Here is a 16,443-nt window from a genome sequence, read left to right on the forward strand (position 1 = left end):
CCCGCCCCCGCGGGGCGCCCCCGGCCCCCGCACGCCCCGCAGCCGCTGCCGCTCAAGGTCGTTTCGGATTAAGGTCACGCCACTCCCGAGGCGGAGCCGGGGGGGCAGGTAAAGAAGACGGCGGAGGGGCCGGCAGGGTTGGGAGCACCTTGCGGCGCCCCTTGTTTGGGGTCGAGCCCCCATTCTTATGCTCCGGTTGAGCCTGTCTGTCCCCAGGGCCGCTTGCAGCCATGGGGATCCAAGCTGGGGCAGCCTTAGGGCAGGCTGAGATGGGGGCAAAGGGTGAGGGGCAGGGACTGAACTTTGGGGTGGGCGATGCTCTCACAGACCTGGACGCCGGGGCAGTGCGGCAAAGACGCTTCAGGGAGGCAACTGCTCTCACCCTGGCACGCTCGCTGCCTTCCTGGAGGGCAGCATCCCCTCCGCACTACCTGTCCCAGAAGAGATGCGGCGCCACAGGGATGCAGCCATTTCCCACTGGGAAAAGGCCACTCTTCCGCGCTCATACCCCAAAGACGGCACATCCCGCCCTTCCTCCCATCTGCAATAAATCCCCACCGCGCTGCTTGCCCCCGAGAGACCAGACCAAGACCAATCTGTGCTGGCTGGGGTTTTATTATTTATTAATCGGAATTTAAAAATAAAAACAAACCAATCAACCAAACAGAAGCATTTTCACACCCTGGCAAGGTCAGGGTGAAAAAGAGGGAAAAGGCAATGGTTATAAAACAGGAACCCGAGGGCAAGGAAGAGGCTGTGCTCTGCCCTTGTTATGCAAGGCTGCGAGAGGAGGAGGGAAGGGAAATGATGGGATTTAAGACACTGTTGGCACGACACTGCAGATGATCAGCAAAATGGGCTACTCGAAGAGGGGGGAGAAATTAAGTAGCTGCCCAGGCTTGCCTGCAGCCAAGAGCAGGCTTTGCTGCCGCAGAGCCTGGGAGCTCCTCCACTGCTTCCGAGAGCCCGCTGCGGCCGCATTAGCCCCCGGCACAGGGGCGGCAGGTAAGGGGCTGCTGGTCCACTTTAATTGCAGTGGGGCGGTGGCAGATGCCGAGGCAGGTTTCAAAGCTGAAATGGATGCACCTGGCTGGCAGAGGAGCGGGAGAGGGGGGAAGGGAGGGGACAGGACTGAGAGGCGCCTGGCAGGCAGCAGCGGTGCAGAAGGCAGCGTACCTGGAGCCTGCAGGCAGCAGAGCAGCTGGTGGCCTGACCACCACCTCAAGGCAGGTGTCCTCACACTGAGCTCCATGTGATAAGCCTGCCAGCAGCCTTCCCAGGTCTAGATGAGAGACCAGCACACATCAGCCTCTGGCTGCTGGTCTGCTATGGGAGTGAACTATTCACAGCACAGGAGGCACAATCCTTCCCCAGAGCTCTGGGAAGCAACCTGATGACACATGGGTTCATTGCAAGTAATCCACCCCTCCTCTTGGGACAGGCACTGCAGTGGCTTGGCTGCAGCCACTTCCTCCATGCCAAAGGAAAGGAAGAGAGAAGCTCACTGTGACAGACGGATGCAGAGCCAGGAGCAAGGATGTGCTGGCAGGGAAAAATCCTGTCCCTGGACTACTTGAAGCTGAGTAGCAGTATTAGGAGGGGATAAAACAACTGGATCAGCTTTTATTCAGTTCACTCATCTAAACAAACATGTAAACAAGAACTGACAAGGAACTGGAGGGATGTGGTGCACATACCTGCTGTTGTGCACCACTTGGGCAGAGGCTGAGTTTGCTGGAAGAGCGGACATCTGCACTACCCCCTGCCTGGAGGTGGGGGAACAGATGCCACCCAAGCCTCCCGGAGAGACTGGGATCTACACAGATTGTTTTTATTGATTTTTTTTTTTTGAAGCTGAAGTATCAGCATTTGCTGGTGTTGGGATCCCCGGAGGCTTGCTGCACTTTACAGAGCAGCCCTTTGGCTGGGTGGGATGGTCCGACAGGCCAGCAGCCAGCTGGCATGCCCAGTTTGTTGCAGAAGAGGTCACCTGTTCCTGGTTCTTTGTAAACCTGAGCTGTTTCTCTCCCAGTGCCCCACCTCCCCCAGCAGTCATTGCGGAGGAAGAGGGATGCCCCGTGGGTCAGTGACTTGACCCTCTTGCAGGTTCTTGACGAGCTGAGCCAGCCAGCGTTTTGTGGTGGTGTCGTCCTTCAGGACCTGGGCGAAGGTGGTGTCCTTCAGCTGGTCAGGAAGGCACTGCCTGAGAGCTTCACGTGCCCTACATCAAGAGACAAGAAACGGGGCCCAACAAATAAACTCACAGGGGCAAGAGGGGAGCAAACCCCACTGGGCACACAGCGCTCCTTTGCCTGGAGGTCTCCCTGCTAGAGCCAGCCAAGGAAAGCACTGAGCAGCAGCACCGCAGCAGGTGGCACTCAGCAGCCAGCACAGCTCCCACCCCTCACACTGCTCCCCGCCAAGCAGCCCCTGCACCCCGACACCCAGCAGCAAAGTGATGCAATGCTAGGAGAGACTGAGGCAACAAATACACTCCCAGAAGCTTTGGGCAGAGCTACTGGTTAGCAGGAGATCAGTTTGTATTCTCTCAACTGAATTTCATCTACTGCTAACAGCCCCTCTTGATGTGGAAGAGGCAGAGTATAGCATACCTTCCACCTCAGGCCCTCCTTTGTATCTTGTTCAAGCTACATATGAGCTCAGGCAGTAGTAACCTGAACAGATGGAATTTACACAATCCCCCAACAGTGACTGTTTCTCCCATGCACCATAAAAGCTCCTGTGACTAGCAAGAAAAAAATCAAAGCAAAACCCCACCCATGTTCCACTGAACTAAAGCTGACAGACCAGGAACCTTGATTTCCCCCAGGTGGGTGCTGTGGAGGAGAACTGAAGAACTGTGCTTCCAAGGGCACAGGAGAAGCCCTTGCCCAAACTCCTAAAATGTTTACCTGGGGTTATCGGAAAGGCGAAGGTAGCAGCGGACGACATGCTTCAGCAGCCGCGCCGAAGGCTCCTTGGAGAGCTGCAGGACCATTTTACCCTGTTTGACAGAGGCCAGTGCCACCAGTTAAAGTCTTTAAAAGAACAGCTTCACAATCATCAGAGACTGGGAAAGATCATTAAATCACTTACTCTGGGTTCCCACACGCACAGCCCTTTACCTTTTTCTAGGTACCCCGCAGGGAGCCTGGTGCTGCTTGCCAAGATGCCTTTGAGAATAGCAGCTTGCCATGACTTGGAAAGGGTTCTCCCAGCAGCTCGAGGAAAGCTTGTCTCATTTCTGCTTAATTTTTACCTTCTAGGACTACTTAGCAACTGTTTGTGAGATTAAAGAGACCCTGGGGTTTCCCCCTCATGGAAGACAGACACATTCCAAACATTTTGATAGCTCAGGCTGAGTGACACCATGGGTGTGGTCCCAAGCTCTGCAACACCCCCTGTTCTCATATGCATTCCGTTCATTTCAACATCTTTTTAAGACAATAGCAATACCCTGGAAAGCCAGGCCATAGGACTGGGCTCACCCACATACGAAGTAAGATCCCAATCTGGTCTTAGTATGCATCCAAGAGAGTATTTTTTCCTTCTGCTACATCCCTCGTGAAGCTGTTCCAGGAAAGCAAGGCATAGACAGATCTTCTCTGTTTCTCACACTAAGCAGGACTTTGCACATGGCTGCACCTTGGAACATGCCCAGCTGAGCAAACAGTGTGGATGCCTTCACACACCTGCTCTGAAGAATTTCAGACTGCAGGCTTGTATTTAGGAGTCAATCACATCTGCCCAACAAGTTGTTTTCTTTCCTGTAAACTACATTGGCGAGCACTAACCATTTTCCCCATTAGCCAAATTCACCTCTATTTGGATATCCTGGCCGTTAGCAATTAGCAGGTCACCCTCATCTGCCCTTTTGCAAGCTTCCTGTTCTTAGCAATTCCCCAGGATTACCTATTATTTCTTCAAAATAACCACAAGCTTGTCAGAGAGCTCCTGGATGGAAAATACTAACTTGCTCTTTTAAAAGCATATAATACTTGTGTGACATCTTACTCAGTTATCAGCAGACATGAAAGTAAATCATCACCCTCATTAGACAGGAGTACACTATCCTGACTTTTGAAATAGACAGTGAAAAAGTCTGTTAACATTTTCATCTTTCTCTCTTGCACTATGGAATACTGATCCTGCCAGTGCTTCACCCAGTGGTGGGACTACACTGGCTAACACAGCTTTACACACCCACATCCTTCTCTGTTCAAGCAAGAATTCATGTCTGGAAATGGCATGGCTCAAAATCATTCATATTTTGCTGTTTGTGGGTGAATAGGAGGCCATGTTTTCTTTACATTTGCAAAAACAGACAAGTAAATATTCCTAATGAAAATATTAGCATTTAGTCACAGAACCAGCATTGCGAAGTGCCTAACTTACTGCTGCATTTTCTTCTCCTAAAACCTTTAAAAAGCAAACAAACACAAAAAAGTATGGCAATAACTATTCCAGGGTAGATTTGTATTCCCCTTGGCAAACTCAAAGATAAAGTTCAAGCTGGGGCTATTACTCCTCAGGTGAACAAATTTTAAATACCCAAATTCGTCCTTTTACAGGATCACAGAATGGACAGAACTTGTTTGCTCTCTTTGTATTCCAACATAAAAATTAGAGCATATGCAGCAGCTAGTAGGAACCAGATTCAGAAAGGAAAAAAAAATGAGGGTGGCATTCCAGGCAGCAAACAGGAAACCCATGAAACCCCTTGGCCAAAGACAATGTGGGTGCAAAAAGTTTCCATGGGTTCAAGGGGTGGATGGGACAAACACTGGGGGTTACTACATAGAAACCCCATGAGTGGCCCCAGAAATCCAAAGCTGAAAGTAGCTGGCAGCTGTGGGACTGTTATGAAGAAAAGTATGATATATACTTGCCCTGCTCTTTCAACATGTTATGAGAGACAGAGATGGGACACAGATTCATGACCCAAACTGTGTGACCATTCTTACATAAAATTAAATCAATTCATATCCCACCTACAAATGGAAACACTCACAACTCCGGAAAATCTTTTTCTTCTCTGAAGAGGTTTACCTGTTTTTGTCTTGGGGACTTAGTATACCACAACTGATATGTGTTCTCATGACATGCAAAGCAGAAGTATACAAAGGAAACATGGAAGAAGAGCTACAGGGCCACAAGCAATTAGCCCAAGAATTATTTGCCTCCCTCATCCTGTGCTCCAGCCAGACAGCAGTAAAGTAGTTGTTGAAGAGGCTGGCTGCTATAGCATATTTTTTTATTTTTTAGATATAAACACTTCACAAACAAATAATCTTACCAGTATCATGGCAACGTGGGAAAACCGCTCATAAGTCTGACAGATATATGCCAGCCCTGTGTCATCCAGGAGGATTTTCTGAAGAATAAACGTAGCAACCTAGAATGAGGGAAAGCAGAAAACAAAGCATATAAACAACTTATCTAACCTGGAAAGGGACAGCTTTTGTGTGGTGCTCTTTTCAAGTCAGCCTCAGAGTTAAAAAGTCTTCCAGCAGGCAGCAAATGCTTTATTCAGTGAAAGTTAGAAGCCAAAATGAAATGCAGGACAGTACACAATGCCTGGCATCTCTGGCTAAAGCAAAGAGATTGACACAAATTAGAGTGTACAAGATGACAGGATTCAGATTGCATAAGATGCCAACTACTGCCAGGCCACTCAGGCAGCCTCAGGTCATGGTGTGTGTGGTTTTTGAGGAGGTAAAAACTCCACCCAGAATTGTCCCAGCATTTGCAACAGCAGAGAAGCCAGCTCTGCAGGGCACTGGCTGCCTGGTCAGTCAGAGATGAACAAGGAAGTGTCTTTATTAAAACAAAAAAAATGTACCGTTTTGGAGAGCTCACTGCCAGACTCCATAATACGTAAGCACAGGGGGATAATTTCTGTTGTCAATAAGAAATTTATCACTTCTTGCTCATCAGTTTTCACCAAGGCCCCTTGAAGTAAAAACAAAATCCAAAATCAGTAAATGATGAACTGTTTCAAAATCTACACCTTTCAAGAAGGGCCTGTGCTCTGCCCTTCCCAGAAACAATTCGGTCTGAATGCCAAGCAGAGAACTGTCATCCTAGACATGTTGCAGCACATGGCTGGAGAAGAAATCATTTTGGCAGGGTAGAAGTGATCAGTGTAAAAGTAGTGTGTTTGGGGGTCATTTGTTTTTCAGAAAGGGGATGCACTCTTGGCTCTCCCTCAGTAGTAACACAAACACAAAAGAATCATGACACCCACAGAAAATTCTGGGAGGAAGAAATCCATTTTAAGACTCTTTATGCATTGAGAGAATAACTGTTTGGGCAGAAAGAAGGAAGTAGAAAAAAAAAACAGTGAGGGGAAGACAGGGAAAATACACCCAAGCCAATCAACGACAGAAACCCAGAGAAAGCCCAGCCTAGCTGGGAGGGCTGAGGGTGAAGGTACAGGTCTGCAGGTACTTGTACTCAAAGAAACATATTTTTGGGAATGCATTTAGACTTTGGTGGGTTTTCTATAAGTGAAAAGGAAGAGGAGTCTGCCTTCACAACAGAAATGGAGCAGCTCCTTCTCTTACTGCTACAGGACTTGGAAAATCCCAGTAACAAGAGACCTCTGACTTTGGCCATGCAGGTCTCTATGCCCACAGCACGAGCTGCTCTAGCTCAGTAAGAGATCAGTGCTCTCTGTTCCTCTGGCTGCTCACCAATGACTCCGAGGCTTGTGAGCCGCAGGTACTCAAACGGACGGGTCTTGCTGACCGTGTGCAGGAAGGGGTACAGGAAGAGAGGAATATGAGCTGCCAGAAAAGCTGATCTGCAGGAAAGACAGAACACACAATGTGAACAACAAGGGAAACGAAGTGAGCACACAGTCTAGCATTACCACACAGAGCCTCAGACTGTTCCTGGAAACCCCACTGTTACTGCTCCTCAAAAGTGGGTAACACTTAATTACCTGATGGGAAGGCACAAAGCAAATCCTGCACTGGGCACAGCACAAAACCTGACACCTGATCTGTCAATTACCTGCATTCCTGCCTCAGCTGACCAGGAACTGAGCACACCCCCTTGTTTTTATTACCTCTCCTGCCACCCAGACCCTCTGTTTTGCAGCATTCACCGCTGCATTTCACCCTGCAGGTTCCCAATGGCAAGGACTGTCAGGCACAATGCCTGTGAAAAGTACCTCTCAGAAACACAGACTGGCTGAGCTTTAGGCATCACCAGAGTTTAAATGTGCACCAATACCTTTCCCCAAAAGTCCTCACACTGCCTTCTGGCAGTAGTGAAAAATAAAAATTGCAGGTAGAATGCTGGAGATTGCTCTAACAGATGGAAGCTCTCTTGCACAATCATACAAAATTCTTCTCCCATTTTCAGTGTTCAAACTTTACATGTAAAGGTGAGTTGTGTAAAACTACCCTATTTCTTTGGATATCATCTCATGGTGGGCGCTGCTGTTTAACACTGATTTGCAGTAGCTCAAAACCAACTTCAGCTATGCTGCTGCTCAGCAGTAACAGAAATATGAGATTGTGGACCTCTGGGTAGTTTCCTTCTGAGTTTTAGCTACTGATTTTGGCTGAACCAACATCATATTTTTCCCTGCTGACATGGACTGGGCACAGACTGAGAAAACATGAAGTCAGACACTGGCTGAGGACTCCAAAAATGGCTCTGCTATTGCTCCCTTGCCTCACACTTGCCTGGGAAAGACAGTCCTGTTCATTCCACCCTTTCAACAGCTGGTCTAAAAAACTGTAAGCTGAAATTAAAGGAGTTCTTTTTTGACATCGACAGAACATTCTGAGTTGGAAGAGACCCACAAGGATCATGGAGTCCAGCTCTTAATGGATGGCCCATATGGGGATAGAAGCCATAACCTTGGTATTATTGTGCTCTAACCAAGATCCTTGCCTAAATAATTGTAAGCTCAAGGATCCTTGCACACAGCACTCAACACAAAGGTACCCTTAGCTCTGGCTGACCTCCCAAAAGCTGCCACAACCCAGTGTTCTGAGAATTTGCAAGATCTCAGGACGATCCAGGGAATGCAATGCATTTAGGACCATAAACCTGTCATCCTGATAATCCATGCAAACAAGTAAAAGCAGCAGGCAGCTGCCCATCTTTCAGCTCTGTTGTCTGTTTCACTTCTCTCAAGTGAAAAAAAGAAAGGAACTAAAGTGCTTCTAAAGTCAAACACATGGGCTGTCAATACCAACACCTCAGAAAACTCACACAACTTGGAAACACTTACCTTGTTTCAGGGTGTGATGCAACACACTGCAGTAGAGCTAAAGCATTGCAGACTCTGTTGGACTGATGGGCTGTCAAAGTCGGAGGGTTGATTGATGGATAAATATTTACAATTTCCTAAAAATTAACAGAAAGTGGAAAGTTAAAGGAGAAAAATCTCAGAAAGCTACACCAAAGCACTTGACTGGCAAGGAAATGCAGTGACAGCAGTCTGCTTTCACCAAGTTACTTTCAAGTTACATGGCAGCAACCATGCTGCCCATGCAAGGTCAGAGCTGGGTCAGAGTCATTTGACATGGAGTCACAGGAGTGCGTTCAAACCTTCATCTGCTGCCCCCACCACCTGATCCAACAAAGACATACTCCCAAGCAATGGCAATAAGGGATCCCACCAGTTCCTCCCCAGATCCACCTGATGGATGCACAAGCTCTGCAACACGTTGATGCTGCAGCACAGAATAAAGACAGACAGCCTGACCCACCTGAAGCAGCGCCGCGATCGTGCCAAACGAGTGCCACAGCATGGGGGCGAGGTCAGGCACGGACTCGCGCTTCTTGCTCAGCTCCAGCAGCGCGTTCTCCCGTGTCTCAGGGCTGGACAGCTCATTGATCCATTGGTAGATCTTTTCACGGTCAACCTGAGCCAGTGCTGTTGGCACAGGCTGGGAGGAGACAGGAAAGCTTCAGTCCAAACATTTTATCCAGTTCTCACCCAAACCGTTCCCACAATCTGACAGAAAAACAAACTCCTGACTGTGAGGGCAGGACCTAAAGCCCTGTTAAGATGTCCTGGACATGGATCCATCCCTTCCTTAGATCAGTCTTACTATTTCATCTATTTGAAATCCTAAGGCTTTATTTCCTGGCCTGACTTGTTAACACGGTCTCTCTTAATCCCCTTGTCAAGCAGTACTTTGTAACTTCATTCAGCACTGAGAGCCAAGGTGCTGCCCACCTCTGCCAGGAGAGCTCCTGGGGAGACACACTCACTTCAGCCAGCTAGCATGTGCTCCACCTGGATTTGGCACGTGTTTATTTCATGCTTCAAGTGCAAGATTCCACAGATTCAGAGTAAGTCAGAGGTTACCTTTTTCTCTCCACAAACACCCACGATATTGCAAACTGCCAATGAGATTCACCCAATGCACATGAGAAAAATACTCCTATGAACACAAGAAAAATTTTCACTGCCTCAGCATCATCATGACAATGGCCACAGCCAGAAACAGCTGCTGTTACCTATGGCTTGTATTGGTACCAGGCACATTGTTCACATGCATGGAGCTAAAAGGGAATTTTTCAAGAATGACTTTGTGCAAGATCTCAGGATGATTTCACTCCTGTACAAAATAAGCCCAGAGAAGGGTAGATCTGTATTCCTGGCCAAAACACATTTTCTACTACTCAGGGGAAATCCAAATTTTGCTTCTGCCTCTCTTGAAACATCAGAGAAAGAACAGTATCCATCAACAAGCTCTTAAAAAAAAAAAAAAAAAAGAGGAAGAGGGAAAAGAAGAACTGTATCTTCTATGGGGAAGGCAAGGCACAAGTCTTTCACTGAAACTTTGTCTCCTGCCTCTGCTGGCACAAACAGCACTTGGTGCAAACAAATGCTCTGCAGGTTTCCTAAGGAGATACTTTGATGACTCAGATACAAAATTTTGAGGAAGACAAAAACCATCATTAAAACCTCCTTTGTGAACACTTCCAAAATCCAGGTCAGAACCTTTTCAAACACTGCTGCAGTGGTTATTACTGAAGCCAAGCACAGCCCTGCTGGTACTTGCTGCTCCTGAGCCAGCCCAACCAGCATGCAACCAGCTCTGCATCCCGCTGTGCACGGTGATCCCAGCTGGGAACAGGACTGTGTTTCTTTATTTTGTAACCCCAACTGAGACTGTGGTATTTCCCTCTCCTCCAGCCAGCTCTGTTGTATAATGTAACTTAAATGCTCATATATAAGCCAATATGGTGTTATCAGTCCCTGTACTCTCAGCTAAAAACAGCTAGTTTTAGGTGTTCATATTTCCTCCTATCCTCTTTTTTCACTGTCATGGTTTAGGGATGGTAATCTCCAATTTAGTATTCCCACTGAAACCACTCCCAACCACTTGTCACTCACTCCCTCCCTCCTTCACCTCCCAGTCCCCCTACTCCAAACTGGAAAGGGGAATTGGAGGCACAAAAGGTAAAGATTACAGGTTGAGATACCAACAATTCACTGGGAACAGCAATGAGATAAGAAAACTAACTAATATTAGTGACAGACGGTACAAAAAAAGAAACCACCCCCTACAGTACCCAACTGCTTCATGGGCCACACTGGTCCAAACTCAAACCAAGTCCTTCCTCCCTCTCTGAAAAATGATGTGAGGTGGTACAGAATAATCTCTGGGGCCTAGCTATGCTCTTTCCCATCTAATGCAAAAATTAACTCTGTTCTGGTCAGAACCAGGACACTCACCTACTCAATTTGCAATTTTTTCCCTAAAATCTCAAATTAAATTAGTGATCCTGCCAAGTTTCTTGTGCCCCTACAACTGTGAGTGCAATTGCAATGCTAACTTCTACACAGAAGCTCAAAAAGAGAGGGAGAATGAACAGAGCTCATTTGTTTTTATGTGGGATGGTGGGTTGACAAGCAGTGTAGCAATAATGTTGTTATAATTGTGTTATCTAAAGCTTCCATCTATTTTTCTAGACTCACTGGAAGTTTCAGTTCCTGTAAGCTTAAATACATTGACCCCTTAAAAGCACAATCATGTGCTTGTGATCCCTAGAGAACACTAAATAGATTTTCCACACAATTAAGTTTATGATGTCCAATATCTGCCTTAGCCAGAACAAACTGTTTTTCATAGGCTCTACAGTTGCTCTTTTTGTTTTAGTTTATATGGAAAGACTTTTTTTTTTCCCCATTTCCCTATTTCATTATTGTTTCTTCTCCCTCTAAGACCCAAAATTCTGGGGAATCCTGAGGACCACACATATCCTGCAAGCTGCAGGACAGACTTTCTTTTGCACAAAGGGAAAGCAAAACTTACTAACAGTATTAGGTCAGGAAAAATCTTGTAACACCTTTTCTCCTTCTTGAAGAAAAGACATCTCTAACACTCACATAAATTGATTTAGGCAAAAGGTTTTCTCTTCCTAATTGAGCAGTTGCTACTAGGCACACTAGCAGAAGTCCTGGTCAGTCAAAGCTGGACATTGACTAACTGGATAATGTGCTTTTTAAACTATTTTGATAGCCCATCAGTTCAGAAACACAAAAAATGAACTTTGAACTTGCACAGCAGTGAATTAGCTGACTCTAGCTGGGCTCTCAATGCCCTACAGCAAATTACAGGTACATTTAGTGGTTCCAGGCTGTCCTCAGCACTCTGGGATGCCTTCAGACCGGACACCTGAGTGCCAGCTCTGCCATCAGCATCACTGTATGAAGACCACTGCTCTAGCTCACCACAGCTTTATCACAGCAGTGCTCACAATCCCAAAGGGATTCCCCAGCCAATTCCTGACCTTACTAAGAGGTGACTTTATTGACCCCAGGTCCAGAGCACATCTCCAGAGCCAAACACCCTTCCCTGTCACCTCCAGTCTAAGCTCACTGGCTGTGGTAGGAAACATTTCAATACAGAATTACCAGCTAGCACAAACTATGCATAAATTACACACAAATTCAAGTGAGCCCTAAAATAAAGTTGCTCTCTATTCTGAAACAATTTTTTTTTAAAAAAATTGTCTTTAAGAATGAGAGGTAACTAGAACACAGACAGAGGATTAATGTGGATACACGTAAAGGGAGTCCTTCATGCATTTCAAGAAAACATTTAGGAATTACAGTGCTATAAAAATGTAGATGCTGATTAAGAGAGTTTACGTGATCTGGCACACCCTTCCATGCTCTGGAGGTCAGTACTTCAAATGAGAAGTTTCTGACAACACTCCAAGAACCAGTTAGAGTCACAAGCATTTAAACAAAGAGGAGAAACTTAAAAGTTCTCTAACTCCTCAAAAGTTAATCAAAACTTTATTTACTCATTAGCTCGGTAGTCCAACCAGACCCTTGACCTAAGTTCATCAGAAAGAGCTCTAACTGCTGGTTTTGCAATACACCTCCCACACACAGACTCAATCAGCTCTAGGAAGCCTTACACATGCCATGAACGAGCATTTGGAGGAGGGAAAACCAGAACACAAACCCAGTCATGTGGCAGATACAAAGCAATAACCACATCCTTCAAACCCAGCTTCCATTTCTGAACCCACCCAGGCCAAGATACCTTTCCACTCCTGCCAGCCTGAAACACCAGGCACCACATCCAACCTTGGCAGCTTCCTGAGGGGGAAGAGGCCAAGCACCAGCCACGGCTGGAACTGCACTGCAACGGGGCAAAAGGGAAGCAGGACAGGCAGCACTGCTGCCCTGAGGGGCTTTTCACTATCTACTCTTTCCCTGTGCAGTCACGGCCAGCAGTAAAATGGCTCCCCAGAGGGCACAGGAGCGGCTGGGCACGCAGGAGGTGCCTCAGATAAGGGTTTTAAGGTCACTTGAAGAAGATGTACTCTGAACCTTTTGCCTCAGCGGGAGGGTCTTCCTTATTCCTTTTTATCCTACCCTTTCCTGTCCTTATCCTCTTCTTCCCTGCTCTTCCTCCCCCACACACTCTGTGGATAATTTTTTGGATTTATTTTGGTTGTAGATTAACTACACCAATTAATTGTGTGCTTTTTAAAAAGTAGAGCAAACCTTACCAACCAAATTCGCCACGCTTCTGCTCCTGTATTAAACCTGCTTTTGCTGCCACCTTTGCTAGCGGTTCTTAAAGGGACCTTAAAACACGGACTGGCTGCAGGAGGCATCCCCCACGGGCAGGGAGGGAGCAGGGCAGGCGGGGGGGAAGGAGGGGAAGCCCCGGCGAGGCACCCGAGGCGGAGCCGGCCCACCCAGCAGGGCGACCCGCCAGGCCGCAGCAGCGCCCGCGCCGCCGGCACGGAGCGGCGGGAGCGCGGCGGCTGCCACACGGACCCCGCCGCTGACGCAGCTCACGGGGGCTCCGCCACCCCGCGGCCTCAACTTCCCCCCAAGCGGCCGCGCAACGGGGCCCCATCCCCAGCGCCGCCCCGCGGGCGCCCGGCGGGGCGCGGAGCCGCGCGCTCACCGCGGCCGTGGCCAGGCTGTGCATGGTGGGTCGGTCGGAGGGAGCGGAGCGCTGCCGCCTCAGGCCGCGCTCACCGCCATGGGCTCGGCGCCGCCGCGACCTCTCACCCGCCGCGCGGGGCACGCCGGGACGGGGCCGGGCGGGGCCGCTGCGGCGCCGNCCGCCGCGCTGACGTGAGCGGGCGCGCGTTGCGCGCCGTCTCGCGCTGCCGTGGCCGGTTCCCGCCATCCGCCGCCGCCGCCCCCTTCCCCCGCCCCCCCCGGGCCTCGCGGGACGCGCCGGAAAGCGCCGGAAAGCAGGTACCGGGGATCGCCGCCACCGACTCCTACCCGCTCCCGCCGGCCGCGTGCCCCTCCCGCCGCGCGGCGACCGCCTGCCCTCAGAGCGGCCCGGCCCGGGGCGGGCGGCGCTCCCGTGCTCACCGTGCATGGGTGAGCGGCGGGAGCGGAGCGGGACCAGGCCTGGAAGAGCCGGGACCACGGCCAGGCCCGGCCGGGAGCGGGATGCCCGGGGAAGCTCCCCGGCTGCGCGCGGGGGCCGCTCCATTCATTCCTTCTGGCTCCACCGGGAACACGCCTCGCCGTGCTTTCCGGGACGCTCGGGCTGCGGCTCTCCGCCCCGGGCCCGTGGCTTTCCCGGGCGGAGAGCAGCGGGGGAAGCCGGAGAGCCCCGTCCCGGCCCTCCCCGGTGGCCGCGGGTCCCGCGCCGGCAGAACGAGCTCGTTTTCTTTCTTTGGAGACTTCCTCCCAAACTTTGTTTCCCATCTCATACTGGCTTTCCTCGGGCACTTTCCCCGCCGTCCCCCCCCCCCCCTTGCCTTAAATCCATTGAAGTTAAGGGGTTTGAAGGAGTTCTGTGTCTGGAATCGTGCCTGCTCACTTTTCAGCAGTAAGGAATTGATGCACTACTGTTCATACTGGGAGATTTTTATTAACCTAGGTTTCCTTCACTGCTGTCCTGCTCTTCCTTACTCTGTTTAAAAACAGTGAAACGGTTCTGCTAAACTTCTGCGGAAAGTTCAAGCCATGCTTCCGTCTTCCTTTAGCCATTATTTGGCCTGCCAAGTTACACGTTTCTCCTTTTTAACAGGTTTTTAAGGTGGAGCACGCTTACTGTTAGCTCCTTTCTGTGAGAAAGCATGGCTCTGTTAAAGGTGCACGGACCCGTCCGGATGCGCAGCATGCAGACTGGGATTACAAAATGGAAAGAAGGGAGCTTTGAAATTGTGGAGAAGGACAATAAAGTGAATCTAGTAGTTCACTACAATGTTGGAGGAATTCCAACGACGTTTCAGGTATGCCAGACATTAAGGCTTTTGTTTTAACAGTGCATGGATTGTGCTCTCTTGTGAACAGCTGTCCTCTTCAAGGCTATTAAGTGTCCCACAGACTTCCCTCTGTCACTGTTTCTTGTTCCTGGTTTCCTGAACACTAATCCCCTTGTATAACTCTCCAGTAAATTATTTACACGTATTGTTAGAGGATCTACCAAGGTTGGCATTGAGATACCACTGAATGGGAAGAACCAAAAAAGCAGAGAAAAGTTACAGAAGTGTAGAGCATCGTGGCTCGTGTTTTGGATATTTGGAACCTGTAACCTTTCTCTTACTGGCACATTTGTGTTCTCTAGAGGAGAAGATCCTGACCATTTTATACTAGCTGTTTCCCCAGCTGAAGTGTGATGATGTTAATACACCTGTAGCCTATTGCAAGACTTTGCTGAACATCACTTGTTGCAGTTTTAGGTTTTAAATGCAGATCACTGTTAAAGAGTCTCTTGAATATTCAGCCAAAATTTTTCCCCTTCTCTAGTTGTTTTCAGGTCAGTCTTCCTAGATTTTTTGCACAATGTCCCACATCAAAAGCAGAGTGCTTTTTCTATAAGAAATACTTGTTTTAGAAATATGTAAATGACAGGAGCAGTTGGAGGAAAACAAATCCCAGCTTATTCAGCAACTTTGCAACAGCCTAAACTGATCTCTATGTAGGCTTCAGCTTTTTCACGCCACTCTTTCTCTGAGCCATTTATTTCTGTGTGCAGATGCTATGGAAAAAAGTTAATTTCTTTTTGAAAGATTAGGTTTTTGCTGCCTTAGTGTGCCGAAAAGTCACAGCAAAGAGTCTGGTAGGTGGTGTTGCCTGGAAATCAGGGCTGTCAGGAAATCATTAGCTATGGATTGTTCCTACCTGTGTTACTGTAGACTTGGAAAGAGTCTCTGCCTTCTCGTGTGTGCTGCTGTGGCTGCAGGTTTGGTTTAATCCACTGCTGGACTGTGTTGCTCCCGAGGAAAGCGGTCTTGTCTTCCCCTCGTGCATTCCCTGGGTGCCTGCTCTCACACACTCCTTGCTGCCTGGATGAGTGATGTGGTGTGACAGCAACTCGAGGGGAGGTTCCACGGGGAGGATGAGCCTGCAGAGCAGCTAACCATGGCCTAAAGGGGCAGGTTTTCTTCCCAGCCTCTCACGTCTGCTGTGTCTGGCGCTTGTCAGATCTCTTTGTGAGCTCAGTGGAGGGTTTTCACAGAAATTTGGGGAAAGGACTGAGTGCAGGATCTAGCAGAGAGGGTGATCAGCCACCGTGCAGCTGGGACTGCAGCAAAGGAAGAGGAGAAGGCTGGAGGGTAGTCTGCATGAGACATCCCCAGGCTGTTGGTGTGCCACTTCAGGTGTGACAAATTCCTGATGATCTTGCTTCAAAAGTAGCATTCCCTGTTTTTTGACAAGCTGCTCTGAGAGGACTGTGAGTGATTACCCTGCCTGTTTTTATTTTTCTGTACTGGAAGAATTGGATGGATGCAGCATTGTATTTCTTTCTACAGTGGCTGGTGTATCATCAAATTTCTTCAGTCAGATGACGTTTTAGGGATGTTTCAGAGCTTTAACTAAGTTGTGCTAGATAGTATTAAGAGAAATACTTTGTTTCCCCACACCTATCAAAACTTTGTGACTCTGACTGGGTCATAACAGGTGCATGAAGACTATGGACAGAGTCTTTGACAGCATTTTGAGTTGAAATGGGCTGTTTTGCT

The 16,443-nt window shown here is 48.7% G+C and overlaps 2 protein-coding genes across 2 annotated transcripts in view; one reads left to right on the top strand and one right to left on the bottom strand.

The window, feature by feature from the left end:
• Positions 1-606: 606 nt before the first annotated feature.
• Positions 607-13,570, bottom strand: CNOT9 (CCR4-NOT transcription complex subunit 9). Its single transcript, XM_041404407.1, has 8 exons — positions 13,416-13,570; positions 8,733-8,912; positions 8,252-8,367; positions 6,696-6,805; positions 5,843-5,952; positions 5,297-5,395; positions 2,913-3,004; positions 607-2,221 (listed from the first exon to the last, which is right to left on the bottom strand). The coding sequence occupies exons 1-8, from the start codon at positions 13,437-13,439 to the stop codon at positions 2,053-2,055; spliced, it is 900 nt and encodes a 299-aa protein (XP_041260341.1). The 5' UTR covers positions 13,440-13,570; the 3' UTR covers positions 607-2,052.
• A 3-nt stretch (positions 13,571-13,573) lies between these two features.
• Positions 13,574-16,443, top strand: part of USP37 (ubiquitin specific peptidase 37) — a 32,771-nt gene continuing 29,901 nt past the window's right edge. The window contains exons 1-2 of the mRNA XM_041404396.1: positions 13,574-13,714; positions 14,505-14,709. Coding sequence (XP_041260330.1) covers positions 14,554-14,709 — 156 coding nt within the window. The 5' untranslated portion in view covers positions 13,574-13,714; positions 14,505-14,553. The remainder of the gene's footprint in view (positions 13,715-14,504; positions 14,710-16,443) is intronic.

The sequence above is a fragment of the Onychostruthus taczanowskii genome, unplaced genomic scaffold (genome assembly GCF_017590055.1).
Source record: "Onychostruthus taczanowskii isolate IOZ18803 unplaced genomic scaffold, ASM1759005v1 scaffold10, whole genome shotgun sequence".
NCBI classification, from domain to species: Eukaryota; Metazoa; Chordata; class Aves; order Passeriformes; family Passeridae; genus Onychostruthus; species Onychostruthus taczanowskii.